At 46.5% G+C, this 13,263-nt stretch overlaps 1 protein-coding gene across 3 annotated transcripts in view; it reads left to right on the top strand.

Moving 5' to 3' along the window:
• The window catches only part of LOC128328071 (cystine/glutamate transporter-like), a 60,129-nt gene that overhangs the window by 24,854 nt on the left and 22,012 nt on the right, over window positions 1-13,263 (top strand). For all 3 annotated transcript variants that reach the window (XR_008308983.1, XM_053257660.1, XM_053257663.1), the window contains exons 5-9: window positions 6,486-6,612; window positions 8,990-9,105; window positions 9,241-9,366; window positions 10,497-10,596; window positions 10,704-10,748. Coding sequence is in view for 2 of the 3 variants with exons in the window: in XM_053257660.1 (XP_053113635.1) it covers window positions 6,486-6,612; window positions 8,990-9,105; window positions 9,241-9,366; window positions 10,497-10,596; window positions 10,704-10,748 (514 nt within the window). In the remaining variant the exon portion in view is untranslated. The remainder of the gene's footprint in view (window positions 1-6,485; window positions 6,613-8,989; window positions 9,106-9,240; window positions 9,367-10,496; window positions 10,597-10,703; window positions 10,749-13,263) is intronic.

Genomic DNA, 13,263 nt, shown 5'->3' with positions numbered 1-13,263 from the left:
CCAATGTGGGGGAGGGGGAGATAGAGCTTCCTAAAGAGCGATATCTGCATTTCTAAAGAAAACATGCCTCTTATCATGCTAATGATTCTGGCTTGCTAGTCAAGCCATTTCCCTGCTGTGCCATTGGGCCTAAACTGTTTAGGGCTTTATAGGTTACTAGTCACATTAGGCCTGTTGGAACGCTAGAAGAACCGTTGCTGCATTCCCTCTCACCCCCCCAGGGGGAGACAGAGGCCTCGATGCCCCCAGCAGCCCGCTCTCTTCGGGAGCAAGCCCTGAGCAGCGGCAATGGGGCTCCTCGCTCCCCCATGAAGTGAAGGAAGAGCGAGCCAAGCATGGCCGCCCGTGCCCCCGCCTCACCTCCTCCAGGCCTCCTCCGGCAACTGGCGGCAGCAGGAGAGGGTGGTCCCCGCCGCGGGCCAGCTCGGCTGCCAGGAGCCAGCTCGGCCGCAGGCCAGCTCAGCCGCCTGCAGCTCCAGGCTGGCCGCTGCCTCCAGTGGGGCCAGAAGGAGGAGGAGACCGCCGCCGCCAAGCTCGGGCTCCTTCAGGCGTGTGATGTCGGCTGCCAGCCCGCCGCCTCCTCCGGCTTCCCCTGGGCTCCGGCTTCCCCTGGGACCGCCGCCTTCTCTGGCCTCCCCCGCCGCCTCCTCCCAGCCGGGCCCACCGCCTCCTTCGGCCGAGCCTGCGGCTCCGGCTGGGCCCGCTGCCGCCTCGCCCGGCTTCCCCCGCCGCCTCCTCGCCTCGCCTCACCTCGCCCGGCCAGGCCCACCGCCTCGGCTCCTCGGCCTGTCCCCGTCGCTGCCAGGCCAGGCCCACCAGTGGCCATGGCCGCCGCCACTGTTCTCCGTCCACGCGCGCCAGCCAATCAGGCTGCAAGCACAGCCATGCATGCGCAGAACACCTCCCAGAGACACGGACGCAGATACCCTAGGGTTTTATTATATAGGATAACTAGCACTTTGTATTTTGCCTGGAAACATATCGGCAGCCAGTATAGTCCTTTTAGTATAGGAGTAGTATGGTCTCTTCGAGATGACCTGGAGACCAACCTGGCCAATGCAGGCGCTTTACGAAAATCCATCAGAGCTTGAGTTCCCAGTGAGTATATACTGATGTAAGAGTCTCTTTACAAGCTACTGAGTGGAAATTCTGTTGGTCAACAACCTTGAACCGGCTTTCCAGATTTCGTCATGCAGTGTGGGTCTGCCTCTTGGGCTGCCTTTGCATAAGGTCCTAATTCATATTAGTTGCACATTAACTCCCTGTGGCTTTGCAAGTGTCTGCTCAAGTTCAAGGCAAAACAAAGACACTATATTGAAGGCACAATGAATGTATAAGGGGAGAAGGAGCAGTGCATTTACATGACAACAGAAAGAATTTTTACCATGGGCCTTACAATGGGAAAAAAAAGTGTCAGTGTCTTTCGGATGTCTCCCCCAAAACAAGTTTTTAGAAAAGGAAATTGAAATACATTTTCATGGGCCCAACTGAAAAATTTCAGAGCCATACACCACGCATGTACAGATAGGAAAGATGAAGAGTGGTGTCCCGCCTCCTCAAGAAAGCCTTAGCCATTGACCAGAAGGACTGGTCAATGGGAAAGATTGGGGAGCAAGCAGTATGAACGGTGCATGGGAAAAAAATCACAAGGAACAGAGAGGAACCCTATTAAAACAACACCAGTGTGAACAGCCCCCAGGTTCCTCCGAATTATCTTTGTTGCACTTATATGTGCTAATATATGCCCTTATAACGTGCTGTACTTTACCCCACTTAATCCCGTGGTAAAGCCCACTGTCTGGGAAAGGCCATGGCAAATGCAAGTGATTTTACCCTCAAAGTGTTGTGCAAATGTGTCACAGCATGCCACAAAGGGTTCTAACATATCTTGCCTGGGGCCAGATTTCAAGAAAAGCCCCACTAGACAACATTGGATGATACTGAGAGGATGCAATAGTGGATGGGGAAAAAAAATTTTCTGTTCCATCACTGCCACAAAATAGCTCGATAATGAGCTCTAACCTGTGTTCACTGAGACTCACCACAAGTTTTTCTCCACTTGCGTTCCAACCATTTCCCAGCTTGCTTCATTGCCCTCAGCTCAGATATATACCAAGGTGCTGCACGGGCATCAATTGAACAACAGAGTCCAGAAGGGGAAAGTATCTTTAGGGGTTATAGAAAGCAGTTCAGGAATGTTGGCCTAGTAATGCAATGAAATGAGGTTGCAAGAACATTCACACACTTAGCTGATTCAAAATTTCATCGCCAGATGTTTTATAGCTGCTTCCCTCAAAAATACAAAGTAAACTAAGCGTTTATTCAGATGCAACTCCATTTTCTCCTCCTCCTTTCCCTCCTATTTCCTTTCTGACTCCACCCCCCACATACTCTCTACACTAGGACAAACCTCTCAACAACAAAACATTGAGGCTATTCACACGATTGAAGAAAATCAGGCTAGTGGAGGCTAGCCCGATTTTCTTCAATCGTGAGAACCACCGGGCTCAGCTGCGAGCCCGGTGGTTCTTGAGCGGCTAACCCACTCAAGTAGCCCGCCCCTTAGCCCGGGTTTGCGGAGTGAGCGCTCTGCAAACCTGGGCTATTGGATCATGAGTAGCCGTGGTGCGGCTCCTTGGGGCGGCTACTCATGAGGATACCCCCGGAGGGGAGGTGAAAAGCCGCCTCCTGGCTCTGGGGGTCTCGCCAGCATGCTCTATGTGCTCGCGCAGGGCATGCCGGAGCTTGCGGGGGCCAATTGGCCCTCGCTCTCCCCAGCCCCTGCCGGCTCCATCATGGAGCCAGCAATCGTGTGGGCGGCCAATACAGCCACCCAGGGCTCCTGCAGCGATCGTATCCCCGCAGTATCGGCAAAAGCGGGTCTCACTGATTGTGAGACCCGCCTCATAGACTACTAGATAGAATACAACAGCACCTTCTGATGACATCATTAGGCCATGCCTTTGTCAGTGTAACCTCCTTATGGTGTCTTCTCAAGTCTTTCGTAAGTTAATCCATGACGGTTAAGTCTGCTCTCTGGCTTTCCCATTTTAATAAGCTTCAGTGATGATAATCTACAAGGGTGAGTATCTCTCCAGGGCAGCCTTCTTTTTGAGACCCACCAGTGGACATGTGTGTAGCGTAGAGAAGGAGGTAGAGAGTTTGCACCACTTGATGCTCACCTGGGCGCTTTTCAAGTTAAACCCTACAACAGGGTCACTACAGATCTGCAAAGTGTGCGTCCATGCTTCCTGTGTTGTGACACCGCAGTCCCTGTGCTGACAGCAAGGTGCCATTCACATTTCCAATGCCTTATTTCAGATTCTATCTTTGTGTTATAGTGCTACAACATTGCATATCCATTGCAGAAAAATAGCAAACTTTCCCATTTTAGGAGTTTCAGATTCTGGGGATCGTTTTCAATATGATCCAGCCAAGCCAAAGCATTTTACCCCTGTCACAGCATGTAATCTGGAAAGCACCCTGGTCCTCCATCCTTGTGCTCTCCCAGAGTCCTTTGTGTATTATGGAGGCTGTCAGAAAGGAAAATCCAATCCTTTCTACAAATTGGTTGTGACAATCTTCTTCATCACAAGGTGTTTGTAAGTCTCTCTTATACTATTCTGGACATCATAGAAACCACCCAAAGACATGAGTTGAGGTGATTTATAAATCCACAAAATAAATAAATGGAAGATCTGGATGAGCCATATGCCGCCACCTTTCTCCATTATTTATAAAGGTCAAGGAAGGGAAGTAAGGACTTGCCATGAATGGCTGTGCCTTTGTGTTTGTGGGCTCCTTGCAAACTTCTGGCCTCTGGCATTTGCCAAACTCTTCTGACTGACCATGTCTGTGTGTCTATTTGTATTTCTAATGAATAGAATTGAGCCCGGAGCATCATTTTGGAGGTTTTGAAGATAAAGCTTTTAACTAATATTGTTTTAATGGTTGTAATGCTGTTTTAAAATATTGTTTTAAAAATGTTAAATTGTTGTAATGTTTTAAACTTTTCATTTTTGTTTGAACTAATGCTTTACTTTCTGTTTTTATTTTGTTGTAAACCGCCCAGAGACGTAAGTTTTGAGCAGTATAAAAATTTGTTAAATAAATAAAAATAAAATAAAAGGACAGGTTTTAGACCATAGCAAAGTACAGTAAAGCGATTTGGGGAAATGCCCCTCTCTCTAGTTCATTTCTCCAAAAGAAAGCTATTTAGGCATTTGCCTGTGTAGAAGAGTGACTGAAAAACTAAACAAAACCAGTCAATAGAAGTACACAGTACAAACAACTCAGCAGCTTTTAATAACACTCTTCTGTCAAAGAGTTATATCAAACCGAGAGTACACATGGGAGCCCAAAGAGCACTTCCCTTTGCCTCACAGGAAATGTAGAAGCTAAAAAGCCACTTTAAATTGAAGTCTTCTCAATAACAGATTCAGTGTGCAATGATTCCATTTGAGCTGCATGCCGAAACATGAGAGCCAAAGGCCTGAAGTTTAGATTAAATATACAGTACCACAGGCAAAATTCTAAGTTGACCATATGGCTCTCTTGCAGAACAACATATGGAGACGTCATGAATATATCATCGCCTCCAGGTTCAGGTTGTCTGCGTAGATCACTCGAAATGTAATTATTTTTATGGATCAGGGCAGGGGCTGTACTAACTCTTTGTGCTGATCTGTGTTCTGTCCCTGGTTTAAGTGATTCTGGTGTTCTTAAATTTATTTATTTATTTATTTTATTTAGCAAATGTATTGACTGCCTGACTTTCATAGACTTGAGGCGGTTTACACAAATTAAAACAACAACAACAAAAGAAAAAAAGGGGAACACACACACACACAACTAAAAGCCTGGCAAAGGAAATAAGTTTTCAAAAGCTTCTTAAAGGACAGAAGGGAGGGGGCATTATGAATCTCAGGAGGCAGAGTGTTCCATAAGGAGGGGCCTGCAACAGAGAAGGCCCTCCCACGAGTCAGGGCCCTACATATCTCACCTGGGCCTGGAACTCTGAGAAAGCGCACCTGAGACAACTCAAAATGACCTCTGCATTTGCTAATTGAGGTTGACTGCCCACTCAGTATAATCCCAAATGCGGGCCTAAATGCTGGAAGCACTGGGTAGAGTCTGGTACTAACTGACTGCTCAGCTTGATCTTTGGCATGTTTCTGACCTTCAGCTTGTCCTCTTGACTCCTGACTGACTACTGCCCTCTTGACCTTTGATTCATCTACCTTGATCTTCCAGTCTTGACCCCCAACTCCTGCATCCTCCAGGCTAGCTGCCCATGACTGAACTGTGTCAGAATCTCAGCCAGAAAGCATGTTGGAAGGTGCTGGAGTTTTACTATAGCTAGAAAACATATGAACATAAGAACAGCCCTGCTGGATCAGGCCCAAGGCCCATCTAGTCCAGCAGCCTGTTTCACACAGTGGCCCACCAGATGCCTTTTGCTTTATGGCTTGCTTTCAAAAAAGAAGTATCTCTCTATATATAATTCTCTAAGGCATACCCATGGTTAATCCCATGTGTGGCAGCTCTCGCGAGAGTTCACAAGTAGAAGCACTATGGTGATTGGGCAGTGGGGATTCCATATGCAGATAGGGAGGAGGAGCCTGTGAGAGCAGAAGCACCATGGTGATTGGGCAGTGGGGATTCCATATGTAGATAGGGAGGAGCCGCCTGTGGCACCATGGTGATTGGGCAGTGGGGATTCTATATGCAGATAGAGAGGAGGAGCCTGTGATGGTTAAGGTCAGTTGGAATGCAACTGTTACTGTTTGGAAGATGTTCTTGATTGTAGAGGAGAGGATGGAGGAGGAGCAAGAGTGCAGCTCAGGTGAGGGTAGAGAGATCTCTGAGGTGAGGAGAGCAATTAAGTACTAGCGTGCAGATGCTCTGTGTGGGTTAAGCTAGTTAGTAATTAAATTTGTATCCCATCAGGGGCGTAACAAGGCTGGAGTGAGCCCAGAGACAAAATTTTAAAATGGGCCCCTCGCTGATACATACACACACACTTCACAATATACAGTCATGTGACTTGCCTCTGGGGACCCCCTCGAGGCGTGGGGGCCCCCAGGCAGCCGCCTCCCCTTGCCTAATAGTAGTTACGCCCCTGTATCCCATCCCTTCCTCCAAGGAGTTGGAGGGGTGGTGGTACATGGAGTTCACCCCATTTTTTCTTTATAACAACCCTGCGAGTTAGGCTAGGCTCAGAAATAGCAACAAGTCCAAAGCTACCTAGTAAACTGCATGTCCACGCAAGTGCTTGAAGCCCTGTCTGACTAATGTTCTGTCCACACAAGTCTTGCAATACGAATTACTTACAGTAAAGGTGCTTGACATGCAAAAGGTATTTCAGCTAGCCCTCCCCTGTTACTGTGACAACATTGCAGAATGCCAAGATTCCTTCAGTGTGAAAGGTAGGAAAACTCTTTAGGATGATTTACTAATGTGCTTTTCTACCTGAATCCTTCCAGGTGCTTTAAGTTATGCCGAACTTGGCACACGGATCACTAAGTCTGGAGGTCATTACATCTATATTTTGGAGACCCTGGGCCCTCTGCCAGGCTTCCTGTTTCTCTGGGCTGAATACTTTGCTATAAGGTAAACCTTTCTTTCCTCAACCTGCCATAAATTTAAAGGGGAACTAGGTATGCCCTGAACCAGTCGGTGTGTTTTTCTACATACAGTAATATATATATATATTTAAATGTCAAAGGGAGATGCTACATACCTTAGAACAAACATATAAATGATATTAAAAAGAAATATTGGCCAATGTCCTATGAAGTGTGTGTGGAGTGAAAAAAAGCACACCTTTGCTGCTGAGTAAAGCAGTGTGGCTGCTTGCACAATTTTTGCCACTCTCTCCTTCCCTCTGAGGGTTGTTCAGCCCTCCCTGACATATTTAAGGGGAAAGTAACAAAAATCCTTGCAACCCCTCCCGCCACCCGCCTGCCATGAGTATCCACACTGCTTTACCTTGGGACATAGCAATTTCAAACATACTTCCTTCGCTGCATGCACCCTTCATACGTCAGGATGTCAGCCTCTATAATACAATATAAGCACTAGATTGTATTATGCTGGAGAATGGCAACTTTGCTGTTGACATGAAATGGTATGTACTATTTGATATTAGTTGATATGAAATGGTAACTTGTATTTTGAGATAATTTGATTGGGGATATGTTATAGTATTTACCAGCTGTTGGTTTATGAGATTTCGTATTTGACATCTGCCAAAGTCCAAAAAAATCAAGAGATGTCAACAATTCTAAACACTCTAATTCTGGATTTTGGGATAAAATTTCCAACTAGGTTTAACATTGTGCATTCAAAACTAAATGGCAATATTTGCCATTTGGCACATTCAAATATTTGCGGATATCTGTTTTCTCATAAGTTGTATATGACATTTCATATTCCAACTATCTATCTATCATATTTGTATACCTCTCAAAACTCATGTCTATGGGCGGTTTACAATAAAACAACACAAATGAAAAACAAAGTTAAAACATTAAAACAATTTAAAACATTAATAGATTTCACAAGTATGTGACAAACATTTCAGTAATTAAAACATAGGTTATGTAGGTGCATTTGTGTAGTTTGTATAATGATACCAGGCTGCACAAGGAATGCAATTTGAATTATCTAATTAAGATTGATGAATATTGAAGGTTTTGTTTGCTTCCTACTCTATTTAGGAAGTGCTAACTGCATAAGTTACAATTCACAGATCAATGAAATCCTTGACAGTGGTTGTATTCAATTGGTTTCCTAAGGCAATTAGAGTGAAATAAATCATCACATTTCTATCCCACCCTTCCAAGGACCTCAGGCTAGAATGGAGCTATCTCTTTTTACCCTCCCAACAACACTAAGATTAGGCTAAAAGATACTTGCCCAAGATGAACCAGTGAGCTTCATAGGGGAGGAGAGCTGGTCTTGTAGTAGTGAGCATGAATTGTCCCCTTAGCTAAGCAGGGTCTGCTGTGGTTGTATATGAATGGGAGACTAGAAGTGTGAGCACTGGAAGATATTCCCCTCAGGGGATGGAGCCGCTCTGGGAAGAGCAGAAGGTTCCAAGTTCACTCCCTGGCTTCTCCAATATAGGGCTGCGAGAGATGCCACCCTGCAACCCTGGAGAAGCCACTGCCAGTCTGTGAAGTCAGACCATTGATCTATCTAGCTCAGTATTGTCTTCACAGACTGGCAGCGGCTTCTCCAATGTTGCAGGCAGGAGTCTCCCTTAGCACTATCTTGGAGAAGCCAGAGAGGGAACCTGAAACCTTCTGCTCTTTCCAGAGCGGCTCCATCTCTTAAGGGGAATATCTCACAGTGCTCACACATTAAGTATCCCACCAGGGCAGACCCTGCTTAGCTATGGGGACAAGTCATGCTTGCTACCACAAGACCAGCTCTCCTCTCTGGAGGACTTAGACTTGCCTAGGGAGCAAGAGGTTGCTGGTATGTTTCCCAGACTATGGGAAACACCTATATCGGGCAGCAGTGATATAGGTAGATGCTGAAAGGCATCATCTCATACTGTGTGGGAGATGGCAATGGTGAAGCCCTCCTGTATTCTATCAAAGACAACCACAGGGCTCTGTGGTTGCCAGGAGTTGACACCAACTCGATGGCACAAGTTTACCTTTAATATGACAATACAGCACCTATGAAGGTGGAAGCAGCAGAGAGCTAGGTGAGGCTAGGAGCTCTCTCCCCTGCTCCGTGCAGGTGGCTCCACTGCTGCACTTCCCTTCCTGAAGAGGTCATGGAGGAGGGAAGCGGATGATGGGATTTGGGGCTCTGAGCAACTCACTGGGGGCCTGTGCCCCTTAGGCCCCTCCCTAGTTAACTTAAAGTTAAATGGAAGTGCCTGCATGGTTTCCTTTTCCATGGATGTAGCATCTTACATAGCAAACATGTTTCTTATAAACTCACTCAGAGTATAACCCACTTTTTCCCCCAGACCAGCCAACAGTGCAGTGGTTGCGTTGGCATTTGGACGCTACATACTGGAACCGTTTTTTGCTCCGTGTGGAGCTCCACTTCTGGCTGTGAAACTTGTTGCTCTCCTTGGCTACTGTAAGTGTTTCCTTAGTGTGCAGTCCAGTTAACATGCAGCACTTGGGGAATCCCATTGATTTCATGTGCTTAATTCTCCCCTTGGAACGAGCAGACACTCCATACAGAAGGCCATGCTTTTGCTTCCTCTTCCAGACATAGTCCTCATCTTGAACTCTTGGAGTGTCAGCTGGAGTGCCCGGCTGCAGACTGCCTTGTCCATCATCAAGCTTGCAGCTCTTGCTCTCATCATTGTCCCAGGCATGATGCTTTTGGCCCAAGGTATATATTGTCGTCGTCATCATTGGCTATTAAGCAATACAGTCATAATCCATAAAATACAGTGATATAATATATGGATGCTATATGGACCACCTCCTGCCATATGCATCTCCTTGCAGGTGTAAATTAAACTCAGATATCTTGCTCAGTGCCTTTTCCATCCCGGCAGGTGGGTTTGAGAGGAAGGGACTTTTTGACTGTGGCAATTGCAATTTCAAACCTCCCATTAGGGAAGGTTACAGATAGTTGAGCCACGTAATGGCACAGCGGGGAAGTAACTTGCCTAGCGAGCAAGAGGTTGCTGGTTCAAATCCCCACTGGTATGTTTCCCAGATTATATTTCCCAGATTATGGGGAACACATATATTGGGCAGAAGTGATATAGGAAGATGCTGAAAGGCATAATCTCATACTGTGTGGGAGATGACAATGGTAAATCCCTCCTGTATTCTACCAAAGACAACCTCAGGGCACTGTGGTCGCCAGGAATTGACACCGACTCAACGGCACACTTTACTTTACAGATAGTTGAAAGGGCTAAAGAGCCAAGTATTCTGCTGAATCCGGTGTCTCTAGTGTTCAGTAAGAATGATTTTTAATCCCTCAATGCACAGATTAAAAAATGCTGTACCAATTTCCTTTCAGGATAGAAACTGAAGTTAAGTTTATGTCATCATTTATAACAAGAGGGGAAAAATCACTGTGGTGTGATGTTTCCCAGTATATCTTCCATGCTGAGAAGATATAGAGGGTGTTTTTCATACATGGCTTTTAGCTCGCATCTCCTCTGGAATGGAGGGTGTGAGTTCACATATCGGCCAGATTTGCCCCAAAGTCCCTGTGAGCTATCGGGGAGCATTTCACACACGAGTCGGGTTTTTTAACTGCACGTTAGAGTGTAGCCCGATATATATCTGGGGTAAAAAAAATCCACTTTTTGCATTGGTTTTTTTGGGCAACTTTGAACTCGCAATAAAGCCTGCTGTGTGAAAAACACCCAGGAAAACTTTTGGGTTGCATAAGATGTATATGGAAAATTCAAACCTCATTTATATGTTGGCATAATTGTTACCAGAAAATGTCTGTATCTATTACTCTGTTGTTTTCTAAGCATTTATTTTTATTTTTAGGTCATACAGAAAACTTCCAGGATGCTTTCAATTACCAGACAATGGTTTTGGACAAGTTACCTTTGGCTTTTTATGCAGGGATGTTTGCTTATTCAGGATGGTATGCATAGTTGAAAGTTGAGTAAAAACATACTTTATGATCCACCAGTGCTGTAGGAATAGTTCTCCAACCTTTTCTGTTCTTCTCCCTCTCAACCCACAATGCAGGTTTCAAACTGGTTTTGTGCGAGAGGAACTCGTGAAGCCAGAACGGTGAGTCTCAGAGACGAACCCTGTGGCAAAGGCTCTAAAGGGACACCTGGGCGTGAGGACTAATGCCGAAGAACCTGGGGAGGCACCATAGCTCAGATCTGTTTAGCTCAGAGCATCTGCTTTGGCACATACAATCCCTGGGTTGGGAAAGACCCCTGTCTGAAACCCTGGAGAGTGAAAGCAGACTGCTGGTGCAGATTAGAAAGTACTGAGCTAGATAGACTACAGGGGTCTGATTCATTAGAAGGCAGCTTCACAGGGGCATAGCAACAATTGAGCAAGCGGGGGTGGGGGGACACAAATGTCCCCGGACCCCTGAGGGAGGGGCCCCACTGGCTGGATGACAGCCAGTGTTCCCTCTAACAGGGATCCCCAGATGGTGTTGATTACAACTCCCAGAATCCCCAAGCAAAAGCCGTTGCATCTGGGGATTCTGGGAGTTGTAGTCAACAACATCTGGGGATCCCTGTTAAAGGGAACACTGGTGACAGGTTGCTTTTTGCTCTCCCTCTCACACTTCTCTGAGGAAGGCAAGGGAAGGGGAGGGGCCCATCTTCACTTTTTGTCCCAGGGCCCATGCCAACCTGCTGGTCTAGGGAGGAGAGCTGGTCTTGTGGTAGCAACCATGTCTTGTCCCTTTTGCTAAGCAGGGTCCACCCTGGTTTGCATTTGAATGTGAGACTACATGTGTGAGCACTGCAAGGTATCCCCCTTAGGAGATGGAGCCGCTCTGGGAAAACATCTAGGTTCCAAGTTCCCTCCCTGGCATCTCCAAGTCAGGGATAGGAGAGACTCCTCCCTGTTACCTTGGAGAAGCCTCTGCCAGTCTGTGTAGACAATACTGAACTAGGTGGGCCGATGGTCTGACTCGATATAAGGCAGCTTCCTATGTTCCTAAGGCTAGAGCACTGGAAGGGAGAGCAAAGGTTTAATTTGTACTGAGCAATAGGCCAGGAAACTGTCGGGCTGCTTACCTTTCTAACTTTGTAAACCAGTAGGGTTGTGTGTTGTTGTTTTTTTAAATGAACATTTTTTTAAAAAAATGAAGGTAGGGAGGTGGAATATCCCAGTAGGGATGTGCACAGAACTGGCAAAGGCCGGTTTGATGGCAAGCGGGGGGATTACCTTTAAGGAGCAGGGAGGGTGCTCCTTCCCGACCAGCTGCATTTTCCTTCCTGGCGCTGTGCTTAAAAATGGTCCCACGGGGCAGCAGTGTACCTCCTTGCTGCCCTGGTGTGCCTTGAACTGGAAGTGCCCAGTGTGCGTGCATGAGAGCATGATGTGCATGCATGCGATGTGCACACACATACTTCCAGTCCGACACGCACCAGGTTGGCAAGGAGGTATGCTGCCGCCCTGCAGGACTGTTTTTCAAGCACAGCGCCGGCGGGGGATATGTGTGTGTGGGAGAGCACCCCCTGCTCCTTAAAGGTACCCCCCCCTGTCAAACTGGCCGAACCACTGGTCCTTTGAACCAGTTTGGAGATCCGTAACAGGGCCTCCGAACTAGTTCATGCACATCACTATATCTCAGGGGTAAGACCACCAATAGATCCCCCACACACACTGTGCCTGCAGCTGGACATACTAATTATTTCAGAATTCAGACATGCATTGCTGAGATTAACAACTATCACTTTGCAAGAATTGTTCACTCACCCATTCAAGAATACGCTACAGTCGTGCGTGTTCTGTTCACACAACTTAACTGGATAGGACAAGTGTCCTACCCAGCTTTAGAAAATCTGCATGTTTCAGATATCTGGCCATGCATGAATAACAAGCAAGATAGAAAGCAGGGAGCATTGTCATCTGCTAAGCATCAGCTGGGTAGGATGAGCATGCCCTACCCAGATTCCATCCTCAGGTTTTGAATGAGGTAGGAGGAAAAACCATCTTGCCTAGCTGATGCTTAGCAGACAATCACCATCTCCGCCTCCTGCCTTGTGTTTTACTTGCACACAACTGAAAACTGGGAGTGTGCACAGCATCCGAAGCTGGATAGGATGCTTATCCTACCTAGTTAATGGTTGTATGAACAAGCCTAATGCCTCCTCTTTGATCTGAGCCTGTGTCAGCCATTCAGTTTGGATCATTGCTGGAAAACACTCTTCTGGAAGGTGATGAGGAACGATTATGTGTGAGATAAAGTGGCACATATCAAACTCCACTCATAATGTTTGTGTTACCTTTACGCATGCTAGAAATGCTATTTTTGCCTTAAAATGCTACTTCCTGCTGTCTTTGGAACACTGGGGTTTAAAACTGCAATAAATAAATAGAACACCACCTTCCCTCTTCCTGAATTGTTTTGGTTTAAAATATAGAAGTGTTTATGGGACATCAATTGTATTTATTTAAAACAGGGCTGCACAACTTTGGCCCTCCAGCTGCTGTTGGACTACAACTCCCACCATCCCCAGCCACGGTGGCCAATAGTCAGGGATTATGGGAGTTGTAGTCCAACACTTGCAGGAGGGCCAAAGTTGTACAGCTTTGATTCTAAAGAACAATT

The sequence above is a fragment of the Hemicordylus capensis genome, chromosome 5, assembly GCF_027244095.1.
Source record: "Hemicordylus capensis ecotype Gifberg chromosome 5, rHemCap1.1.pri, whole genome shotgun sequence".
Classification (NCBI taxonomy): Eukaryota; Metazoa; Chordata; class Lepidosauria; order Squamata; family Cordylidae; genus Hemicordylus; species Hemicordylus capensis.
The sequence above is the reverse complement of the archived record's forward strand: the minus strand, read 5'-3'. Positions and strand labels throughout refer to the sequence as shown.